Source organism: Tamandua tetradactyla, chromosome 5 (assembly GCF_023851605.1).
Source record: "Tamandua tetradactyla isolate mTamTet1 chromosome 5, mTamTet1.pri, whole genome shotgun sequence".
Taxonomy (NCBI): domain Eukaryota; kingdom Metazoa; phylum Chordata; class Mammalia; order Pilosa; family Myrmecophagidae; genus Tamandua; species Tamandua tetradactyla.
Genome location: NC_135331.1, coordinates 184,606,987 through 184,632,428, shown reverse-complemented (window position 1 = coordinate 184,632,428; position 25,442 = coordinate 184,606,987). Strand labels below are relative to the sequence as shown.

The window sequence follows — 25,442 nt, the reverse complement described above, 5'->3', positions numbered from 1 at the left end:
AGCTAGTCCTCCCCAAATGTCAGGTGTGCCCCAGCTGACTACACTGTACTTAGAAGCTCTAGCTCTGTTTAAATACTTCTTATCATTACTCTTAGAGAGGGTGCTTCTTTCAGACATAATGATATATTTTTGGGGGCAGATTCCTGTAAAATTCCTCTCTCAGTCTGTCTTTCCTGAAAACTTCATCTATTTGAAACAATGATTTAAAAGAGGAGGGTGGGTCCAGGGTTCAAAATTCTTTCCAAGTCTCAATGCCAAGTCTTGAATTGGGTTCTATTCGGTTATTGCTGTATTGGCAACTCTTCCTGTTCATAAATTAGGCCCATTAACGTCATAAATCTTCAGAATAGTCCACAATGTTGATGGCTTTAAAACTGAGGTAAAGAGAAAACTTTGTCTTGAATTGTACTAAAACTTTTTATTAATGGAAATTTTTCTGTTTAAGCAACTCAAAAGGAAAAACTTGAGAAAAAAGAAAAACCAGAAACGAAGACAGTGGCAAAAGGTAACTTTCCCTTTTATTATTTCTGTAATTAAATTATTTTCAGTTTAAAAGATTACATTTTTTGGTAACAGATCGCCAGATGATTATAAGCCTTGAGCATTTCTTTTTCATTAAAATTTAATTGGGCTTAACACTTAAAATTTAATATTCAAAGCAATGCAATTGAAAATCTGATATAATAGAACATTTTAAAATGTGAGGACAAGATGAGAAACTTCACCATGTATGGTTTGTGCCCATTATTTCACTCCTTGATATCACCCCCAAGGCTGTTACATTCCCTGACAGAAGGACTTTGCAGAAATATTTAAGGTTGCTGATAGCTGATCAAAAAATAGGATTAATCTGGGTTAGCTGAGTGGGCTCAGTACGATCACATGAGCTCTTAAAAGCAGAGCTGTGTGGCAGAAGATGAAGACAGAGAGACTTGAGGTTTGGGAAAAACTCGACTATTTGTTGCTGGTTTGAAAATGCAGAGGGTCGCATGGAAAGCCTGAGAAAGTGATGTATTCTGCCCAGATTCTCATTAAGCTTGCAGACCAGTTCTTCCCCAGAGTCTTCAGAGCGAGTGCTGTGTCCTGCTGGCTATTTGATTTTGGCCTTGAGAGGCTCTAAGCAGAAAACCCATCTGAGTCATGCTGTGCCCAGACTTTTAATCTACAGGAACAATGAGATAATAAATGGGTGTTGTTCTAAGTTGCTAAATTTGTGGTCATTTTTTTTATGGCAGCAATAGAAAACTAAGACACCAAACCTGGCTCTCAGTTTTCGAGCAGTGATTTTAGAAGTTCCAAATCTGGATTTTTCTTTTCTTTAAAGAGAAAGGTTCACATATAAATCTTGACTGTGTTTTTAGGCCTTTGAGGACCTAAGATGTCTTAGCACATAATCAAAACAAACAAACACAAAAGCAATTAAAATATCAATATTATGTATTTTGGGGGATTAAGTAAACTAGATATTGCGATTCTAAATGTGTTTAACAACAGTTTGATGTTAAAAAATTTTGACTTTCTCATTGAAAAACATTGAGTACACTAGATTGTATATTTAACTTAATTAATTATATGTTATCTGACTTTTAAATCAATGAGAAAATATGGATTTTAGTTGATACTTCAATCATCTTCTAAATTTAAACTTTCTCCTTGTATTTTAGATATAGGTGTTACGTGATATTTTAGAAATCTCAATCTAGTATTTTCCAGGGGCTAGTCATCTGAATAAACATTGGAAAATACTTTCAAAAGTTTCTGTGTTTATTTATACAATGTAAAATAATTGCACATTTCAGGAAGACACTTTTTCTAATTACATTTTTTCAACCAGTAACTAAATTTTATTTCGACACAATAAGTTAATATGAATGAATTGTAAATGGAGATTTGGTTTCCTAATAGTTAAAAAACCATAGGTTTAGTCTTAGGATTTTGTGACTAAACAAATATTATTTTATTTCATTAAGTGCTCTTCTGTTTGACAGATTTGAATGAGAATACATTTATATACATGCAAAATATTAAGGCTAGTGGAGATTTTAGAACTTATTCAAATTATTTTGTTTAATATATGGAGAAATGGACTCTCAGAGAAACTCTGGTCAGATGCTCTAATGCGAATGCTATTGAACTGAGCCCAAACCCAGGGGAATTGAATATAAATCAAACGTCCATTCTAAGGATAAGTAACAGTTTTCAAACATCATTTATTCCATCACCAAATATTTATTGAAAACTTATTAGTTATCTATTGCTGTGGAAAAATTGCCACAAGCTTAGAGACTTAAACACCACACTTTTATTATCTCATCGTTTCCTTGGGCTTAGCTCAGTCCGCTGCTCCAGGGTGCAGTCAACACATCCACTGGTGCCAGGGTCGCATCTGAAAGCTCCACTGGGCAATTGCTTCCAAGCTCATCTACATGTTGGTTGGCCCTCAAGGGCTGTTCAGACACAGCCTCAGTTCCTTGCTAACTGGTGGCTGAAAACCGTCACCAGGTCCTTGCCACATGAGCTTCCCTAGCAAGAGAGAGAGTCAGCGAGCAAGACAGAAAGCACAATCTAATGTAGACTAATCATGGAAGAGTGACGTGCCATTACCTTTGCCATGTTCGATGGGTTATCAGCGTGTTGATAAGCCAGTTCCCCTGAGTGGATGGAGACCAGAAGATGGGAATTAATCAGGGCACATCCTGAGTCTGTCTGCCACGAACTTTTTATTTACATCCATATGTGCATTCTTCTAGGAGAGATAAAGGGGGCCAGGTACAAAACACACACACACAAGCTTGTGCATATTTATTTGTATTTGTATAATATATACACATGAATTTATATTTTTATGTGTATGTGTATATGCATATTTGTTAGAAATATAATAAATACATAAGAAGTGTTCTTTGTATAATGACGAGCTTCTATATAGATGATATAGTTAAAAAGAAACAAACTATAGTATGTGACCTTGACGTTAGATACAAGGATTAAGCATCGTATTTGAAAGGTATATAACCAGAGTTGCAGCGCATCTCCCATGGGAGACCTCTGATTCCCAGAGTCAGCTGTCGTGAGTTTCTTTTCTCTGTGAAGCACAACCTGCCCAGGGCCACAGTTGGCTGGCCCCGCTCGGCGCAGCCTCAGGAGGAGCCTGGACCATCAGTGTCTACCCTGGTTCACCTGTAGGACCCTAAGCCAGTGTGAAACTGCCTAATTCTGTAGTTCATTAAAAATAACAGAGGCAGGGGAGAAGAAGAGAAGGATGGAAAGATAACTCAGATGGGCAGGCCCAGTTTGGGCCGGCTGTCTAACAGACCTTGGAGCAACAATCTTCAGACACCTGTGTGTTGGATCAAGTAAGGGAGATTATTGCTATTTTAATTATGTCTGTGAAGAGTTTCTATTGCTTTTACTGGATCCAGGTGCATTTATATCCGCCCTCATAAGTTTTAAATGCATTTCTGGTTATCTTCTTGGGAAATTAATATTAATGACATTATGCAGTTTAGTATGATGAGTAAATGGGATAGGAGTTCTGGTTTAGACTGCTTGTACTTCTGATGTATTCGTTGCACCATCTTTGGAAAATGGCCTTTTGATTCTTAGATTTCTCATATGGAAAATGAGTTTAAATATGGTCATTTCTGCTGTGCACTAAACTATGTGTAAGTTCTAGGGAAACACCAAAGAGCTCTAAGAATACAGGATATTTCCATCTAATAGCAGAAATTTCTATGTACTTACTTTGTAGGTTTCAAAGTAATTTTGCTTACATTATTTTACTCTTATCTATAGCTTCCTTAGAGGAACAGGCAGTTACAATAGTGACTTTTTAATATAGAGAAATGGAGGCACAGAGAAGCAATTTGTAGTTCCATAATGAATGAAAGATGAAATTTATTTCCTAACTCTAAATGTATATTATGCTAATGTCTTATTGGGCAATGTTGTGCTCATACTTTGTCATCAGACCTTTGGGTTCTGATGACAAATGGGTAATGCTAATGGATAATTGCTAATGGGTAATGCTAATTTCAAAACTGGATCAAATATTTTGATGTCATTATTTTAATTAGTCCATTTTCTTTGCCATTTGGCAAAAGTCATTTTCCTAAATAGCACTGGGTGACTTGGAAGTAACATGGCAATGTCATTTATCATATTTTTATGAAACTCTGGAAAAGTAGCTTGATGCAAGATTGAAGAATACCTACCCAGTTAAACAGAGGTTGGGTGTTGTTTTTGTTGCATGGTTTTTTTTTTTCATTATATCTGCATCATTGTTGAGTTCATATCCATTTTTGTTTTTAATGCGCGTTAAAGGTATCACTTTCAAAGATGAAGATTACTGAGTACTGTCTAAAATAGACAAGGGAAATTTTATTATTTTTATATGTAAAATCAATGATAATAATTTGTTCATTTTATATGCAATCGTATTACCAAGAAAATCATTTTTTCCCATTGATAAATTATGATGGCATTAAAGGTAGATCTGAATTTCACACGTATCTAATTTTATAGTGTGAGGATAAGGTTAAATTAGCTGCTACCTATATGGAGTGAGTGGGTGTCATTTAGGGTAACCAAACATAACAATTTATCAACAAAAGCATAAACAAAAAGACGGTTTATTTCCAAATTACCGAAACTATGAGGTTTTTCAAATGTTGAAAATCTGTCTTTTTAAGTGTAATCTGTATGTCACTAGAATGTGCATCTGAGCTGAGTAAAGAAGTATATTTACTGTTCTCTCTCCTTGATCAAAATTGCTAATTCAGCAAACAATTATTGTGTGTTTTCTCTGAATAAAGCCCTGTGACAGATACTATGATACAAAAATGAATAATATAGTTCCTATCCTTAAGTTGCTCTCTGTCTGATAACAAAGATAGATGTGTGAATAAAAACTTCTTATATCTTCAACAAGATATCAGACTGGAAAACATGCATGCTTTAATAAAGGTTCAGGCAAATGGAAACCTAAGGAGGGGAATGATGAGCTCCAATGGCCTAGCCTGTGGTTTGAATACCAGGTGATTTAGATATGAGGACAGCATGAAAATGTGGAGATGGTAGCCTGCAATGTTTGACCTGTCGCCAATGTTTGACCATGTTTGACAATGTCTGTGCGATATTAAAAACAAATAAGAATTAGTTTAGTGAAGAAAGAAACATTTGGAAAGATGGTATGAGAGGAGAGATAGTTTGGAGTCAGATTTTGCAGGGTTTAAAAGATATGCTAGGGCAGGCCATGGTATCTCATTGGCAGAGTTCTTGCCTGCCATGCCTCCCAGTGCCTGTCCATTCCAAAAAAAAAAAAAAGATATGCTAAAATTTGGGGGAATAGGCAGCATCATCTTGCTGATCTTCAGAGCTCCAGCAATTAATTATGTGACCATACATAAGGTGTATGATTGTTGGCTTTCCTAGTGGAACTTACTCTCCAGATAGACAACTAGTAGACATTTTGGTGTGGAGTCCTAGAATGAAGTCTACTTAGTCATGCCCAGAGAGCTAGTGGTTGCAATCACAGAAACAAATTCATTTGCTGTTAGAGCAGAGGTGATTCAGAAATGGATTAGCGGTGGGAGAAAATCCCAGATTGAGCACAATCAGAGAAGCCATGAAGACATTGGAAGGTTATGGAGTGAATGGATATTTGTATGAGAGGTTTGGAAAACAGTGTATAGCATATCTCCTTTCTTGAATACACTTCTCAATATAACTTAGCTTTGAAAAATTCCAGTAAAGAAACTGGCTTAGCTTTGTGTTTTCAAATTTATCTGGGCGAAGGTGTACTTCCCCTCCCTAAAACAGACTTGACATCTCCACGGATAGTTTCTGAGGAACAGTGCTTTGGAAAGTGTTGGTCTAGTCTCTCAGATGTGTTAGGGGCTATCGTTTTCATTCTTCCCTCCACGGGACCTCACAATACTACCTTGGTTTAGTCTCCAGTCATCATTTAGTATGCCAAAGTCAAGAAAGTTGATTATATTATTTTCATAAAATTCTTCAACATGAGTAACAATAAAGTCTGGACACTGCATTGGCAAATAGCCTGTGAGATTCCAACTTTGCAGTAGACTTACCAGGACATTTAGTGTTTATGGGTGGCCACATTGAATAAATAACTGCCAATATGTTGATAGAAGTATGTATTATAAATAATTTTTCATAAAAGTGTGCTATATTACTATTGTTTTTAAATAACAGAATGATTTACAGAGTAATTAATCTGGATTCTCAGTTCCCTCTCCAAAATGCACAAAATATGAAATTAAGAATGTGAATTGGGATATATACAAATATCCTATTTTATAGCGCTTTCCATTTCCTAGGATCTATTTAAGGGCTTTAAAATAGTTTGGCCTTGTTATCTCTGACTTAAGGTAAGCAGGAACCAGAATCTCAATTTCTGCTTTTTCATTCCATTTAAATTCAAGTCATTATTGAGACGGAATGTCTCTGCTGTCCCTGTATAGTTTATTGTTTTATTTCTTTTAATCATTGCCAGTGAAGATAATTTTATATTTACATCCCTAACAGTCATTTTGAAAAATATGGTTGGAATTTCAGTTTCTTTAATGATCTTTAAGATGCAGCAAAATAATTGCATCCTTTCACAAGGATGCCCCTTTATTGGACTCTTTGGTAAGGATATTTGTTTCTCTAAAAAAAATTCATGTCTATTCATCCCCTGCAGATGATAAATGTGTCTTTGGTGACAGGCTAAGTTCCTGATTACGTAAAAGATAGTCATTCATGTAGAAATTAACAAAGAGCACCAACTTACAAAGGAGTTAATTTTTTAAAAAAGGAATCTAGAATAACACTTCATGAACTGAATGAAACTCAGATAGCAGTCAACAATTATTTATGACAGGGATACAATTTTTCTGTTCTTGTATTCTTCACTCTTTTCTTTGGAATTGTTCTTAATGATCAAAGAAAGATATGCTAAATTGCTATCTTGATAAACAAACAAAATTAATCCAACTTTTCTTTAACTCTCTACAGAAGAAAAGAAAGCTAAAATTAAAGAAAAGACTGAAGAAAAGACTAAAAAGGAAGTGAAAGGTGGAAAACAAGAGAAAGTGAAGCAAACAGCTGCAAAATTGAAGGAAGTACAGAAAACACCACCTAAACTCAAAACAAAGGATGACAAAGAGACTGCAGCTGTGCCGAAGCACGAACAGCAAGGTAAACGTTCAGAGAAGGAGGCTGCTGGAGGTTCTAACAGAATATTGGGCAAGAAGCAGATGAGATGAAATTAAAAGCTGACAGAGACTGAAATCAGACTTCAAATGGGGAGACAAAACTTGTATAAGTAAATATACCTTAAAGGAAATCTAAAAAGTGGAAGTTAAAATTTATTAATAGATAAACTAAAATATATTCATATATCTAAAGATGAATTTTGAAGAATTTTTAAAAGAAGATTTGAGTTAGTACCTGCAGTTAATTATGGGTCGGTGTAACTGCTGAATTCTTGATATATGGGAATTGCTGAATTCTTGATATATGGGAATTCTATTAAGAGTGGAATAAAAATTGCATGCGCCATATTCATTTGGAGAATAGCGGTCCAAGAAAAATCACAACAATTCTCCTAGAGTTTTTTTAAGAGGTGTATTTTCATGTCATTTGGAATAAATATAACAACTATCCATACATTCCTGTTGGCTGTGTAAAAGCACATAATTTTAGAAATGAAGATTGTTAAATTATTTAATTTTGACAGGTAAGATATTATAGATAAAGAATTCTCAAGATTCTTTCCCACCTTCCATCAACCAAGTTTATGGCTTTAGAAATCTGTCTGACATATTGTGCCAAGCTTCCCTGAAAGTGACATCAAACATACATCCGTCCTCCACAGAAATACAGCATTTAGATGGAGATAAAATATAAATGCGGCATTCTTTATGAAAAGGTGCTATGCAGATATGCTGGGGTAGAATGTTAAGAGGATAGAAAATGTATGTATGGAGCACATCCTTACTGATTTTTTTCTTTCCCCAAATCCATTCCTAGCTCAAGGCTGCCATGGAATCCTACGAATCTCCACACAGAATGTGCCTGTCTAATCTGTAGGGACTATTCCTAGAAATATTTCTTAGATATGTTGACAAATATAATTCTACTTTGTTCTAGGAACAGTTGTGAGGATCTTATTTGAGGGCTGGAATATAAAATTGTTTTCTATATGCTTTTAGTTAAAAGAATATTAAATTTTTACTACTGAATAAGCTATTGGAACAGTGGGTCTGAAAATAATTCCACCTCTCTGCCCCTTATAAAGTACAAGATTTGAAGGTTTACAGTCCACTCCAGTATTTCATCTTTGAAATGCTTTATCCCTTGAATTGACATGTAATGATTATAAAACTTTGATGTATACTACAAATGCCATATACATATATACATACATACGTATAAGATTAAAAAAAGGAAAGAAGAAAGGGGAACAAATGTTTTCATTTGTTTTTTCCTTTTAGAGTTCTACTTACCTTTTATTTTAAGTAATTCTCATCTCTTTCAAAATATCTAAAGATATGAGTGGAATTAAATTTCTGAACCCTAAAAATTTCTTCAATTTGCAAGATGATTATATCGCCCTGAAAAAAACCCCAAAGTATTAATTATTGCCCCACTCACAACTATTTTTCTATGAAATATTTGTGAATAGGAAGTAAAAGATATAGTAAATAAAAAGAAAATATCTTAAATGGAATATTTTACTAGGCTAGAAAACAACAGGAAAAGAAATCTGATTCACTGATAGTTTATTGAAAATAATTAGCAATATACTAAAATAATCTGAATTCAGATGGAACTTTAAAAAATAAAAATAATTACATGAAGCCAGTTGAAATATATCAAGTTTATTAGTATTTTTAGTCCATTAATATAGTATGTCAAAATTTATACCAGTTATACATGGAAATATCAAAATGTCTATCCAGAAACAAGGAACATGAACATATTTTTAAAAATCATTGAATATCTTTGTTTATTTGGCCATAATTTATTGCTGAAAATTTATCACCAAAACACTTTCAAATGATAGTTATTTTCCAGGTCATATACATTGTATCTGATTCTCATCAATAATCTGAAATTATTAAAGGTAGCATTTTATTATCATTCCCATTTTTTATCAAGGTTTTAAATTCCACATGATGAGATAATCCCTTCGAGTTTGAAACAAAAGCACAAATGCAATTGTATCAAACAAACGCATTTACTAAAGTAATACTCTATTGAGAATAGCTACCATCAACTAAATAAATGTTCCATTAGACAAGTAATCAAAACAATCTCTGATAGCTGGTCAGAGACATAAATGATCATTTTAAAAATAAAATTTAGCAAAAGTTTAAGAGCATTTGTTTATAACAAGCCAAATCACATTATGATTTTACCCAACAATTAAACAAAGGATAGTGTCTTTTAATAAATTGTGAGGTGACTTTAGTTTTGAGAATCTTGTATTGGTGACTTAGTAAAATTGTTTTTTCTCCTTTGGATAAGGGACTATTTCGTTGCTTAGTTAAAGTTAGACCTAATGAGTTTGAAGTGCCTTCAGTAGTTCTCTTCATATGGATTTCTAGAGTTCTGTTTAACGAATATAATGGGGTCCCCAGGTCTTTTGCAGCAGCTATACTCATTAGGAAACAGATATTTGCATGAGGCACACATACTCATTGGCAATCATATACATGCAAATATATTCATCTGTGGCCACTTCCAACATTGTATATATAAGCAATATATTTCTGCTGGAGCCATTGGAAGTAAGATGCATATGTATGCCCACACCTACCATAAACTTATACCCACGCTTATCTATCACATAATCTGTTTTTTATGGCCCAATCTAAATCTGCTCTGTGGCAGAAGCAGGCTGGAAAGGGCTGAGGTGTTGATTCCTGATTCCTGGGTTTGAGATTGTGACAGATCTGCGGGGAAGGAAAAAACAAACCTGTAGCTGCCCCTTACTTTGCTCATTATCTCTCTTCCTTTTCGGTATCTATTTCATTTCCCTCCTTCCATCGATGCCGCCAGCCTCCTTTCCTTCCTTCTTTCCACATCTATTTGAATAGTGTGGACTGCAGAGAAAGTACAGCCAATGTGACTCTGCACCAGAGCACTGGGACACATGTGCTCCTTTTCATTAGAGGCCTTTATTTTTTTGTCTTTTTTTCCTTTCTGTTGATGTTCCGCACCTAAAATATATTTTCTCCTGGTGGCCATTTGGTGGGGCCCTTGGCAAGGCCGCAACTGCATGGCATCTGTTAGAGCTCCCTGACCATCAGGAAGGGGAGAAATGGACAGTATGGTTACTGCTGAAAGGGTGGCCATTTGGGGAAAAATACTAAGTGGTGACCAAGTTAACTTTACGTAAATTCTTATCCCGTAACCATGAAAGATACAATGATAGATCAGCTCAAGCTTTCTTTAAGAGATGTTTCCTATTATATTATTTATTTTATTGAGGTTTTTATTTTTCTTAAAGAAACTCTTCTATTAAATGCATCTGCATAAATCAGGAAGTCTTGGTTTTTGCTTTGTCCTTAGATGGGTGAAGCAGACACACTTAAGATAGTCCAGCACTTAACCCTGCCCTTAGAGTTTTTATACATCGTAATAGCCAATACTGAAGTCAGCTGAAAATAGACTTTCCAATTTAAAACACTTCAAAAATCCAAATTAAAATATTTAAAAAATACTTTTCTCACCTTACTGTTGATTTGTTGGGGTTATTAGAATGTAAGATCACAACATCATTTGCATATTACATAAGGCTTATGGAGCTATGTTGGATACCTAACTCATTCTCATTGATTTGGGCCACACCTTAATTGCATTAACCTTGGTGGGTTCAATTTATAAGAATGGACTAAGTTTAAGAACATGTTTTTCTGGGATATATAGCTCCAAACCATCAGGGCATGGGCCAAACCATTCACACTGCATATAGTCCCTGCCTCTTCAACTTTTGACTTACCTAAAGAGAAAAGCTTTTCATTTCTGTTGGTTGCCGCTGGGAATAAGTGTGAATAAAATTCTGGAGATTTTAGATCAGTGATCTGCAAGGATGGTTTAATTAAACTTCCCTGGGGAATTTGTTAGAAATGCACAATCTTAAAATCCAGATCATGGAATAATATTACTTGGATAACGGAATCAAAATTTGCATTAAAAAAAATTCCCCACCTTTTTGTTGTTTAAGTTGCCCTTTGAATTGTAGGGAGAACAAAGCTCAAAGGAGGGCAGTCACCTAAGATAGAGAAACAAAGGGCAAACAATGCCAATTTCAGGAAGTGCACAATTTGCCCATCTTTAGGGTTTCCATTTAAGGAAAATGTACTTTTTCGTTTTGCTTTGTCTTAGAGCCAAATTGCCCATTCTACAATTTTGCTCAGGAAAGCAGTCCAAGAAAGAGAAAATCTCTCTTCCTTAATCTTATTTATCTCCTGCACTATAGGGTTATCAGATTCCGGGAATTAGAAATCTTGGTTATTACTTGCAGTACATCCAGGGACAAGGCAATATGACCTGATTTGAGAACTAGCCCCCCAACAACTCCCCACCCTGCCTGTGGGATGATGTGCTCTGATTTAAATAGATTTTGAAACTTTGTGAATTTTGGTCTACACATATTTAGGGATTAATGAAAATAATTTTTAATCTAAAATGTACAGATTCAAGAATTTTTAAATCTAAATCTGCAAAACTTGCATTTATGTTTTTCAAAGACTTTGCAAAGTTTTGAATTAAAATGCACTACTCTAAAAATACTGTTCATACTCTGAAATGACCAAGGTTACAAAAGTCTTTGAACATATATTTATATAGTAAATTAATTTGTTTTATTTCATGTTTGATACACATAATTTGGAGCAATCATGGGTGTGTTATGCTGTATAAATTTAATAAATCTCTTGGTCTTAAAGCTGCCTTTGAATCTGCTGCAATTATAAGATGCCTATTTCAGGAATATTAACATGTAAGTCATCTTGAACAGGATTCACTTCATAGTACACAAACTTTAAACAATATGTGATTTGACAATTAGGATTTGAGTTGAAATGCCCACAGTAGAATCTTAAGTTTTTGAGAATTTTAAGTTCAGTGCAATGTCTTTTATTTAGAGGAACAAGAAGAAAACAAACTCTTGAAATCATTGTGAGCAAGACTGCCCCAAATGCTCATATCCTATACCTATTTTTTTTCACATCTCCATAAGCAAATCATAGACTAGTCAAGACTATACGAAGATATCCGTATAAAGATGACTAAGTTATTAGCGTAACTGTAATATCATTTGGTTCTGTGAGTCTGATCTTCCTAATTTACTCACCTAATTTACTCATCCAAACTCCTGACAGACTTTTCTGCTGCTAATTTTTCTTAAAAAACATTCTCTAGCTCCATTTAGACAATTAACAGAAGGGTTGGAAGTGTGTATTTGGTAAAACATTCTATGTGGGAAATAATTTCCTCTTGTAAAACTTCTGTTTCAATATTGGAAGCACATAAAAGGGCAATGAAAATAATTGCTTTAATATGAAAACTTATGCAATAAATATGTTGAAAAGTTTGTAAAAATCGTAACCGCTGTAAGGCAAATGATGGCTTCTCAGAAAATATTGTTGTAACCAAAATACAATTGTGCTATTTTGCTTGTTTTGTTAAACCATTTCTCTATGGAAAAAAAAAAGGTATCAATGACATTTTTTCATTGCTCTTTTTCTTTCTACTCTGTCAGATCAGTATGCATTCTGTCGATATATGATTGACATTTTTGTCCATGGGGATTTAAAACCAGGTACTCCAAAACAATTCTTGTACTTGTCTGTTTTAATAGTCTTTGTTTTTAAGATTGTCAGCTTTTTTATGTGCTAAACTGTATTTTTTTATGTTTAAAAAAATTGCATAATGCATGTGTAGATCTAGAGAGAAATCAGTGAAAAGCATTGGCGACTGCTGGCATTAGGGCCTATATTTTACTTCTGATTATTGCATGGCCTATTGCAAGTGAAATCAGCTGGAGACTACAGGAATACTAATATCTTTATATATAAAAAGTGCTAACATCTTTAATAATATCTTGGAATGAAGCAATGAATCATTTTATCCCAGGTGAACTTAGAAGAAAAGATCTATGATCACAAAAGTATCTTCTTTTTCTTGGTAGTAACAAAATTCATACTAAAATCCATCTCATTTCAAATATATAATTTTTTTTCAAAATCTTTCTTGTTTGCTCACTTACACATGAGATTGGTTTAGCCATTCCGGAGATCTGCTACTGACAGAATCAATCTTAGACTTAGTAACCAACACAAGAGGGAATGACTTTAATTAAAGAGTCTATCTGTCCTTTCTCTTATATTTAATTGTTGCCCAGAGTGTGGAAAGGGATTATTTAGTAACATCTTTATTAAGAATAAGTAGCTTGAATGGTTGTACTATGCCTTTTGCAGATTAAAAACTGATGATATAATATCCGTGTTTGGGGAAACATTTCTAAGAACCTGCTATTATTAAGGAAGGAGGTAATTTTCGTTAGAAGAATTGAAACTGATTGCTTAAAGCAGACTTTGTTTTGTTTTCATACTATTTTTATGGAAATCTGTCTTAAATATATGATCACAAATCAATATATATATATATATATATATATATATATATTGGCAGACAGATATATCATAGGTAAGAGAAAATCTAGAAGACTTAAAGGCTCTACATAATTAGAAAATTATGAGAATCGTGGCTCTATGGAAATTCCAGTAACTCATTCTAGTTAGAAAGTTTTCTTTTTCTCTTTCTTTTTCTTTTTTACTTTCTAAATGGGTTAGAAACTGAAAAGAGAAAAAAAAGACTATCAAAAATAAAATGACTCACTTGGTGAAAATGATTAATGTCCATATATGTGGATTTCATTCTAGCAAAGTGAAATGCCAACACTCAGGAAGGTGGGGTAGTATCACAGAAATCCTTGACATTATTCTTTTTTAGCTTTAGACCTTGAACAACTCATTGAACTTCACCTAATCTACAGTTTTCCCACATTTAAATGGACAGCACAGTAACTACTTGCAAGGTTGTTGTCAAAGTATCTAGTTGATGGGCAAAAAGTAATATGTTAGTTTATTATTTGATCCATTCTTCCCACAACAGCCTGTCAGGATAAGTGCCCCTTCTGAAGAGAACTACTCAGTACTGACAAGTCCCAGGTGTATACAACATTAATTCCATTTTAGGTGTAAAGTTTGCTTCCAGCTTTGTTCAGCTCTGATGTTTTAAGAAAGTCATTCTCTATGGCTTGTCTACTGTGGCTTTTCTAACATCAACTAACTCTGCTTAGATGAGTGGTGAATCTATCTTTTTGATGAGTATGAATTAATAAATGACTAATATGCATTTTTATTATTCCATCTATTTTTAAATTTCATTATCTTTTTACAATTATGCATTTTTTGTGCCACTGAAATTATTCATGGTAGCTACTAATTGATAGTAAAATATGATTTCCAAGAAAATCACTGGACACAGGGAGCCATGCACTGTCAAAATCAGTGACGAATGTTAACAGTTGAACAGTCACAAAGCTTATCACTTCTCAATGAAATGTGATAGCAGATTAGGTAGTAAGGAAAACTAAAAACCATGTCCATATAAATTAAGGGACATTCTGCTAATGATCATGGAGTGAAAGTCCTTCCAAAAGCATAAGTGAGCATTCTCATTCTAAGCAGCCATGATTTCAAAGCCAAAGTGCTATTATGCTAATTCCTAAATTAAATTCCCAAATTCTATAGGATTTGATTTCGTAATACTGTTTGTCAATTTTCTAATGGGCTTCTTAACTTATTTCATTTACCTGCTTTCATGACTTTGAAGATTTATTGCTATAACATATAAGAAATTCAAGAATATTTATGTCAATATTTTTTTTCCTAGAAGGTAGAAGGGAAAAAGTGAAGGAAGGGAAGCCTGTATAGTATGTTTGTTTGTTTTTTTTCATATAGCACACTGTATATATAAAATTTTTAAAATGTACATAAGGGAAATTCAATAATATTATCTTTGTTAGTGGGGTAATGACACAAACTGGGGAAGAAAGCACTGAATATGGTTTGTGTGTTTTTATTTTAATATGGAATGAGAAATACAGATTTAATTTTGGCGTATTAATTTAGAGAAAAAGTAAATGAGAAGACTGTAACTCTGACTGACCATTAGGGAATAAAACAATTCCTGCGAAGTGTATTGCTCAGCATGTATCCACTATTTATAAAACATTTGTGCTTCCCTCCGGCTCTGTTTGGAATTAGTGGGACACCTGTTATTGTTTAGCTAGAGTTCATTATTAATTATTGGTAATGAGTTTTTAAAACTATGATTTGATTTTCCCTCTGAGACTCACAATTGCCTTTGTATATCTGTCGCGCCCTCAAAAGTGTCCCAAATTACAGTTCAAATTTGGAAAACCTTGTTGAGGAAGTGTGCTGACACCATGACATAAATCCGAAGCTTTGCCTTTTACCCCATCAAATAAAAAACTTCCATGATCCCTTAAACATTCTTAGCCCATATTTTGATTATGTACCTGCAGATGAATTGGATTGCTCTTTCTGATTCTCTACAGTGTCTGTGCACTAGTCTGTGGCCAGTGACCATCCCTAACTCAAATAAGGAGCCTTATGGATTAAGCCAGCATAAATATTAGGCTCAATCCATTTTGCCATATCTAATTAAAATATTCCTGTGTTGATTCACCTATATTAAGTTGAAATATCAAGAAAATTCTATATAAACCTAAGAATTGAATGAATGACACCAAGGTTGGCCCTGTGGACCACTGGAGTACACATATATTTACACTGTGCAATTTTAGGAATATTATGGACCTCTAGTGTCCCTCTCCAGACATACTTTCCCTGCTGCCCTTCAATGGCCTAAAAACTCCACCTTTACCCTTGATGTTATCCCTTGATAATGTAGATGGTCAGCATTATAGGAATATTTTGAATAGTTTTGAATAACTATTTATGCTTTGAATATTTTAAAATAACCTTCCCTAAGTGAGCAGATGGGGAGAAGGACGGGAGTGACAGAATTTTCTCTCAATGGTAGCTGTCTTGAAGGTGATGATCCCGCTTTTTCCCTAGGGCTAGAATAATCTAGTTGGCATTTTCCTATGAGAGAACCATTAAAACTGGTGGTTAAAACAGAAATTAGTTGCAACACTGACAATTTTTTTTTTCATTTTTTGAAATTCATAGAGTAAATTGTCAAGATAAATTCCTTAAGTTTATTCATTTGTATCAAACTCCCAATAACCCTAATTTCTTTTCCAATCTTTTAAGACTAAGCATATATATATTTTATATATATATACATATTAATATATATATTTTAGTAGACAGCCATCCAGATGGTTTCATTCAAGTAAACATATATAGATCATTTGCAGGAATCATCATGATTCTACTTGGCATTTTTATATTCCCTCTGTATCAGCTTCTATCTGGGCTAATGAAGTATGTGGATTGCTGGACAGAGTCAATGGAGTCAAAGATGAGACAGATTTCTGTATGCAAGAAATTCATGGCTTATACACCTCTTTGCATTCACTATAGAAAAAGAAATAAATTTAAGCATCCAGTTCAAGGACTGGGGAGAGTATGCTTTTGCTTAGTAATTTTAACATTTTTTCATCTCTGCAACAATTATGGTTAAAGTTCAATAGACGTTAAAAAAAAGTTCAATAGAAGTTAAAGTTTAGCCTTTGATGCCATCCCATCATTGAATATCTAGCTACTGTCTGATTTTACTTGAGTCGAGAATTTATGTTAAGGTAAATTATTGCCATTTCTGTGTCATGTATTCTCTTAAAATTGCGGGCACTCACCTATCAAAATCTTCTCTGACTATAGAATAAGGTATTATTTAGCTATCTGTATTCCAAATCCATGGGTTTTAAGTCCATAGCTGAAAAGAGCCTCGAGGAATAAATCAATGCCCTTATTTTATTAAAATTCTTTTAGGAAATTTAGTGGTGTGTGGCAACATTTTTGGTTTGATTCTGCTGAGAAGAGGTCAAATGTAATTGCATTCTAGTGACGGTTATTTAATGGTTTAACCTAATATATTATAGAGATCACTTGGCTGAATTGAAGAAGAATAGGTAAAATTCAGTCTTCTCCAGAAAATCCTATTCCAAGGTGACTGTAGTTCCACAAAAACATACTCAGTTTAACTCCAAACATCCAGAGTATCTCCAAAAAACACAGCCTTTAGGATTTTTGATGTTTACTAAATAAGTGTTTGTTGAATGACATCATGCAGCTGATCATCCAGAAAAGAGGTAAGACCTGACTTCAGTATTTATATGACTAAGGATAACTTGATGACTTCTGAAAAAGAGGCTCAGAAAATGCACGTGCTAATCTTTGTATACTAAGAAAAATGCTAATCTACACTTACCACCTGGATACTTTTATTTTTAATTTTAATTTTTTGTGAAATTATGAATAAGAAAAATATAACAGAGCAAGTTTCTATTTCACATAATCCCTGTTTTTGAAACTGTATAGGTTTTGAAAGTGCATATACACTAAATGGGAAACAGCTCCAAAAAGGAGCTAACTTCTCATTAACTGTGATGTATAAACCTGGAATATAGTCAGCTTACATATACCTATTCCAGATTGCAAATGCATATTTAATAAGTTTTAGCCATATTTATTACTGTGAGATCTTCTTGAACCTGAATTGTCCAAATGAAATATCTGAATTTTAAATATCTTTGATGGTCCATAATTTTATTGTAAAGAAGATGTCATCTTCTTAGTTCTATATTGATGAAACATTTTCATTTTTAAATTTATAAAATTACTCAGAATTATAAATCCAATGAATGTTTTCCATTTCTACCTATTGATCCATGCCTACACCTTACTTCGGCATTCACGTTCTTACATATCACACATTAAGCTCACAAATTTTATAAAAGATGAAAAAATTCTGTAACATGCCCTTTTAGCAAAATGGAATATTTCAGGTAGTAGGATGAGACCACCATATTTTCCTTTTGTCTTTAAGAATGTATTGTTTACTCATTGATTCATTTTTTTTTATTTTTTAGAAAAGGAGGTAGAAGATTTATTGAGTACATATGCAGAGAAGGAACGAGGGGTATTTACTCATTGATTCATGAATTTGAGGAAAGGCATCGTTATCTAAAACTCTTAGTCTAAGATTTCATTTGCGAGATCAATTTCACTTTCACCATCATCATTAGAGCTGAGCCAGCTTCGATGCCTTTTGTGCATTCATCTTCTGACTCATATAATAATAATTCTGACATATCTGCCTCTGTCAACTTTCTTACTATCAACGTTATGGGAGGAAAATTCTGACTCCTCCCTGTTTTCAGTGAAACCAAAAGTAAACCATAAAACGATGCCTCTAGTTTTCTTTCATAACTTCTTGAATGATGATGCCATACTTTCCACAAAGCAATAGAAAAACTGAATGCTAATATGACAGTAATGATATATTTTGCAATCACATCCTTCTTCTAGGTGGTACTATTATTCAGTTTTTCTAACATTTATGTCATTGATAGCACAGCTAGGAACAAACGATGAGTGATGGTGAAATAATTCCTAGGCTGATAAGATAGAAAACACTCCAGGAATTGGAAAGCTGAACTCATGAAAATCCAATAATGGGTCCAGAATCTTGAAAGCTTTCCACTAGTACCAGGTGGTAATTGCAGGGCAGAATGTGCTTTATTCTGTTTAATAAAGTAAATTTTCTCTTTGTTCTTTGGAAGGCTTATAAGAAAAAAAAACATGAAAAACAAGTCTTTACAAATATTTCTAATTGCTCAAAAAAAGAAACTCAAAAACTAAGATTAGCCCTAGGTGACTCCTCCAGTACACTGGTAACCATTAGAGAACACGAACTTGGTAGCCACACAAATCAGGGTTCAGATACTTGGTTACGTTTTTATTTCTTTAATTATTTATAAAATTTCATATATACATACCTTTATAGAATTTCATATATATAAGTGATTAAATGAATTAGTGCATATGTAATAGGTAGCACGTGTTCTTCTCTCCCCTCCCCATTTTTTTCTTTTCTTTTTTACTATAAAAACTTGCTAGGGAAAGGTAGAACTTGATGTGAAAATGACAATAAACACATGCAAGCCTGAGAGGATAATAATTGTTATTTAAAAATGCAAGGCAAATAAATGCAAAATCTCAAAATGTTCTTTTATAACTATCATTTTTTGAGTTTTCTCAAAAAAAAAACCTGGCATATATCCAGCTTACATATACCGATTTCAGATTTCAAATGCATATTTAATTGGTTTTAGCCATATTTATTACTGCGAGGTCTTCCTGAACCTGAATTGTCCAAGTGAAATACCTGGATTTTAAGTATCTTTGATGGTCCATAATTTTATTGTCAAGAAGATGCCATCTTCTTAGTTCTATATTGGTGAAACATTCTGTTTTACAGATGTGAGGACTGAGGTACAGGGAGTTTAGGTGATGAGTCCAGGTCACCCTCAATGCGGCAGAGAGGAGATTCAGTCCAGGCCTGCCCAGGTGGAGAGCAGTCAGGGTTCGCTCCACATCACTCTGCCTCGCAGGCATAGACAGAGAACTGCAGCTTGTGCACGTTGATTGGCTCTTGGAGAAACTAGGAAAAGAAGCAAGATTGGAAACATTGTGCAGGATGCTTTGGAGAGAATGGATTTGGAAAAACCATTAGAAAAAGTCCAAACAGAGAACTAAAATCTGATCAAGGAGGTGAGAGAGAGTTTTTCAGAGGCTATTTGTCTGGAAAACCAAAAGAATGTCCTAGGGAATAGAGGCAGAGAGTGGGGACAGAGCTGAGTGGCTAAGTTGGAAAAGAAGTTTTTTTTTTGTTTTTTTTTTTTGGGAGGGATGCATGGTGTGGGAATTGAATCCAGGTCTCCCTCACGGAAGAGGAACATTCTACCACTGAACCTCCCATGCACCTGGAAAAGATTTTGAACTCCTTATCTATTCTTAAAGCAATAGATTGTTATCCAGTTGCAAAATGAAGATTGAAAGCCAAAAATCACTCGCTAAGCACCTGCTAGGGTTCATGCTCGGTATTTTCACATACCTTTCCTCAGTGAAAGTATGCAGTAAGATAATCAAGTGCGAAGTTCTGGGGAGAAGTTGAAGGTAGAGATGGGGACACCCAGAGAGTGAGTCAAAATAGAGACTGTAAGAGGCCGGAGGACTGAACCCTGTGGCCCATCACCATTGGAAGTCTGAAAGAGGCGAGCAGCCCAGCAGAGGAGTCTGAGAAGCAGTCTCTGAAAAGAGGAGACCGTGACGTAGGGAGGATTTTCTTCTGATTTTTCTTCTCTCTCCCACCCCAACCCAGTGAAATGAATAAGGTCATGAGCTGTGAATAAAGAGGAGCAAGAGAATTTTGGATGCTTGAGAAGAGGGGAAAAAGAAGGAAATGGTCGGTTCAGAGAGGTGGGGAAAGAACTGTCTTGCCTGGGAGCATGCCCACTGAAGGCTTATAATCGTGAGTAGGAAGTGCGGCCCGCCAGAATGACAGGATTTTCTCCAGCCACCTTCAGTTGTTTGAGGGGAGGTGTGGGGTAGATGGGAGAGTTGGGTTTAGCCAGGATTAGAGTTTTGCAGATATGTTAGTTGGTGGGAGAGATGGGCAATGGAGTTAGGGGTAAAAGAAAAAAAAAAGTGTTTTCAGTTATGATGCTTGGGTTCATAAACCAAGTTAAATTCGAAGAGTGGTAATGACCTAAAGAGAGTGATGGAAAGTCTTCAAGCTAGAAATTTAGGAATCCTCCTTGCTGTCTTATTCTCATCCTGCAATCCATCTGTAAACAGTCATGTGAGTCTCACGTCCTTAATATATCACAAATCTGTTTCCTTGTCTCAAGCTCCTCTATTGTTAGGCTGAACTTCCACTACTTCTACTTAAGATATTAAAAAGGTTTGTCACTTAATTTGTCTTTTGTGTGGTCTCGATTAGGACTGTCACAGTGATCATGTCACTTACCTGATTTGAAACCATTCCATAGTTTCTCATTATTCTAAGAATAAAAATCCAAATTTGGCCATGGTTTACAAGATCCTATTAATCCGATTCACATCTTTTCATCTGGTAATCCTTTCCCCGACGCCTTAAGATCAGTCAACCCAGCATCTACTCCATTCTTTGACCATGACTGAATTATTCTTGAATCAGGAACTGGGCTTTCCTTCTCACTGACCTACTTTTCCCAGTGAGATATCTGCCTCAGTTTCACCCTCCAGATACTGACTTTTATTTCCCCTACTCAGAACAGCACTGCTTCACTCTTCTAAGTAGTGTAGGCAGCCCACCCTGCTCCTTTCCTTCACCCACTCTGATGACTTCTTTCACAGTACTTATTGTATGTTGTGGCTTTTTGGTTTATTTTAGTTACTTGTTTATTATCTTTCTCCAATAGAATACAAACTCTGTGAAGACTGTATATGCAGCAACCAGAACCAATCTTTGCATATTTCAAGCAATAGATAAATATTTCTTAAATAATTAAGTCATTGATTTATTCAACAAATATTTATTGGGTGCCCACTAAATGACAGAGACTCAACTGCTTAGAGTAAATGGAACTTACTTTCTAAAAGTAGTAGATTGAAAACAATTACTAATAAACATGATTTTAAAAGTTTCTCATGTAATAGATTGGGAGAGGACAAATGCTATGAAAAAATCAAAAAGTAAAACAAAGTAAGGGAAGTCAAGAGTGCTTTGGAGGGAAGTGAGTAGTATTTTAAATAGCTGTCTCAGAGTAAGGCCCAATGAAAAGTTATCATCGTAGCAAAGACACAATGGGGCTTAGGGATTTAGCCAAGCAGCTCTCAAAGGGAAGAGTTTTCCAAGCATAAGGCACAGCCATGACCAGGCTCTACTGCAGGTCATGTCTGAGGAACAGCAGGGAAGCCAGTGTGCACGGCACGAAGTAAGAGAAGAGAGGGAAGCAGTTGAGAGCCAAAAGTTAACGGAGGACCTATTACCTGGACTGATTAAGATCTCCGCTTTCAATGTGTATGAAATGAGTTGCCACTGGAGGATTTTGCACAGAGGAGTTCCATGATCTGACTTATGGTGTAAAAGGATTACTCCAGCTGAGAGCAGACTGGCAGAAGGTAAGGATGGAGATAAGGTGACCAGCTAGAGGTCACTTCAGTAATCCAAGCAAGAACTGATGGTGGCTTGGGCAAGGGCAAAGAAGAAGCTGAGCTGGTCAGAAGATGTCAGACACTGGGTTTAAAAGAAAACAAATGAATAAATAGATGAAGTGATGAATAATTGCCAAGCAGCAGAATTCATACATATACCTAAATTTAACATTAAATATTGAGAGATAATGAAATGAATTGGGAGGGGTGTGTGTGTGTGTGTGTGTGTGTGTGTGTGTGTGTGTGTGTATAGAGAGAGAGAAAGAGAGAGAGAGAGAGATAGAAGGAGAGACTAGATTGATTTTTTGTAAATCAGAATTGAAATATTGAGTATAATCTGCATCCTGCACAGGCCTAACTAAGCACAGTAGAGACTATTAAAATACAAAAGATCTTATCTTTAACATTTAGAAATGGAGTGGGTGATTTTTGAAAGAGAAATAGGAATTAAGAAATAACAAGAAAAAGTTGTACTCAAGATTGAATTGCACAATACAGACTGTAAATGTCAAAGTTTCAGAGGAGAGGCTGCTGTGATTCTGTTCTCAGGGGAGATAATATGAATCTAGAACTTGGAAGATGGGTAGTAATTGACGAAGTACGGCGGAGTACACAGAGCTTGCTTTGTTTGTGCATGGAGTGGCAGAGAAGAGGAATGGGGGCTTAGCAGTGCTTTGTCCTAAGACCAGGTGGAGATAAGACTAGAAAGTGGATTTTTAAGATTAGAAAACTTCGGTAAATAAGAGACAGGAAGTATGCGATGGCAGATTACAGGGCACCGGGCCAGTCAGGCAGAGGTGATTTTGGGTATGGAAGGAAGACCCTGAAGGGTTTTAATAACAAGGACATGAAAGCAATGTTTTCGAGAGCATGATCTGGCAGCATTGTGCCTATAGGATTGGAAATGGGAGAGAATTTGTGGAAATTGCTAAAGCTGATGAGTCGAAAACATGATTTTGAAGGAAGGAAAGGGCAAACCTTAGGAGGCTATTGTCCATGAGGGCAGCGATGGAACCATGGATGAATGACTTAAGAAATCAGTGTTGCAACTTAAAATGTTACAAACTGTCCTGACAATTTAGGTTCACACGTGTGGAGACTTATATGAGGACTAACAGTGAGACATGTCTGACCATTTGCGAAAAGCGTAGTGCAGTAAGAAAAGTGCTAGAACAGGACCTGCTCATGGCCTCACATGGAAGCAACAGCTTCCTTTCCTTCTTTGGCTGATTCCATTGTTGTGTTGGGTTACTGTACCTTTAGTCTGCAGAGGCAGCCATCCTAAGCACTGAAATTCCAGGCGGTGCCGAAAAGCATGGTTTGGCGTGGAGGCTCCAGAGCCAGACGGCAGGGGTTCAAGTCCAGGCCCTGCCACTTGCTTGGTATATGACTGTAGGCTAGTTACTCAATCAATCTAGGACTCCACTGGCTGATAATAGGATTGTTCCAAGGGGTAAATGAGCAAACATCAGAGAGCCCTTGGTGCACGTGACTCTCGGAGTGTTGTCTCCTCTTTGCTACTTGAACACACATGAAAGTATTGGCATCAGTAGAATTTAGACTGAGAGAGGAAAATTTTTTTTCAATACCACAACAACATGGCAATCAATTTTGCCTGATTGTAGGCATTTGGTCCCTTGGAACCTTGGCATTAGTCTCCTTACAATGTGGGTGATAATGGTAGTTAATTTCCAGTGTTCTACTGAGGATCATGTGAAAACTATAGCCCAGTACATTTAAAGGACTTTGGTTTAAGTGTCTTTTGAATTCTGGACACTGCTGGATTCTGCAGATACAGCAATGTACACACTATGCATGATGTCTGGCCTCATGAGACCCAGGAAAATGTGTGTAGAGTTTATAACTAGTCACCAGGTACCTAGTATGCATTAAAAATTTTGAGTTATTATTAATAATAGTGTAATAGAAAGAGAAAATAATTAATGTCTATAAAACTTCTCTTTATATTTTTAATAAATCTATGTTTTTGGTCCTATGACAGATGATACTAAAGTGTCCTATTTGGGTTGTGGTTTACGTAAACTTGAAATGTGATTATTTGACACAGAACATTATACCAAATCCCTCAGGTAATGTGTACTTTGCAATATCAATGCTTAGGTAGTCAAGAGGACCAGAAGAGTATAATAAATGTATATCTTATTATAAATTGAATCAAAATTGTCAGCTAATAGAAACTTCTAAAAAATAATTAATTTATTGGATTGTACTACAAAAGCAGATTTGCATTTTCACATCTAGGTGTCCAAATTGAAATTAGATTCCCACTAAGCTTCCCATACATTCAACAGTGTGGTAAGGAAAAAATTATGCCAAATGAACTCAAGCTAATATAACATGAGAAGTTGAGACATACTACATTTATCAAGAGTAAATTCTCTCAGAAAAAATCTTTGGTCTATTTTCCTTATTACTGTTTAGGTCACCTTAAGTAAATGTTATATGTAACTCCGTCTGTTCACCCTTAATTCAATAATGGAAGATTTAGACCTATTCCTTGAACTCACTGGATACTCTTCCTTGATCTTTTGTAAACTAAAGGTCAGAATCTTGAATTCTTCCAGATTACTAATGGCAAAAACACTCACGATACGACTTTTGCAAAATGAAGTGCAAAAGTATTTCAGAGAGAAAATCGTTGGAGCTGTGGGGTGAGAGGGGGAAGAATTACATAGAATGACTAGTGATGAAGTGGGAATTAAATATATAAGAAAAATCCAAATGGCAATAAGCAAGTTACTTAACTGCCTTGCATCTCTTTCATCTCCTATAAAATGGGACAGAAATAGGGTCATGGAATGGACTATATCACAGGCACGCGCCCAAGCCCCTAATGCACTCCCTGAATCCAGTAAGTACTGCTCAAGTGTTCCGTGGCATTGGTGTGCCCAGACCCAGCAAGGTGTGGTTTCCTTTTTACCACTTCTTATGTCTTTCTGATTTACTTATCATCTATCATTATCATTCTCTCCTCAGTAAGTCTCTCTTTACTGCCTTACAGACACTTTGAAAAGCATTTACCTTTCACTTACCTGCCTCACATCTTGCCAGGTACATAACATGTCTGTCCAATTGAATTCATGACATGGCATTTATCTCAATGAAAAAATATATACTGACAATCATCCCAGAGCAGCACTCTTT

At 35.2% G+C, this 25,442-nt stretch overlaps 1 protein-coding gene and 1 long non-coding RNA gene across 13 annotated transcripts in view; one reads left to right on the top strand and one right to left on the bottom strand.

Annotated features, from left to right (window-relative positions):
• TRDN (triadin) overlaps positions 1–25,442 on the top strand; it is a 435,680-nt gene that overhangs the window by 147,729 nt on the left and 262,509 nt on the right. For 5 of the 6 annotated variants that reach the window (XM_077162800.1, XM_077162799.1, XM_077162802.1 and 2 more), the window contains exons 7-9: positions 446–505; positions 7,021–7,203; positions 12,779–12,838. In XM_077162800.1, the coding sequence (XP_077018915.1) occupies positions 446–505; positions 7,021–7,203; positions 12,779–12,838 (303 nt within the window). The remainder of the gene's footprint in view (positions 1–445; positions 506–7,020; positions 7,204–12,778; positions 12,839–25,442) is intronic. The other variant, XM_077162803.1, reaches the window with a different exon arrangement.
• Positions 18,183–25,442, bottom strand: part of LOC143685155 (uncharacterized) — a 47,617-nt gene continuing 40,357 nt past the window's right edge. For all 7 annotated transcript variants that reach the window (XR_013176418.1, XR_013176417.1, XR_013176412.1 and 4 more), the window contains one exon: positions 18,183–19,740. This is a non-coding gene — a long non-coding RNA (uncharacterized LOC143685155). The remainder of the gene's footprint in view (positions 19,741–25,442) is intronic.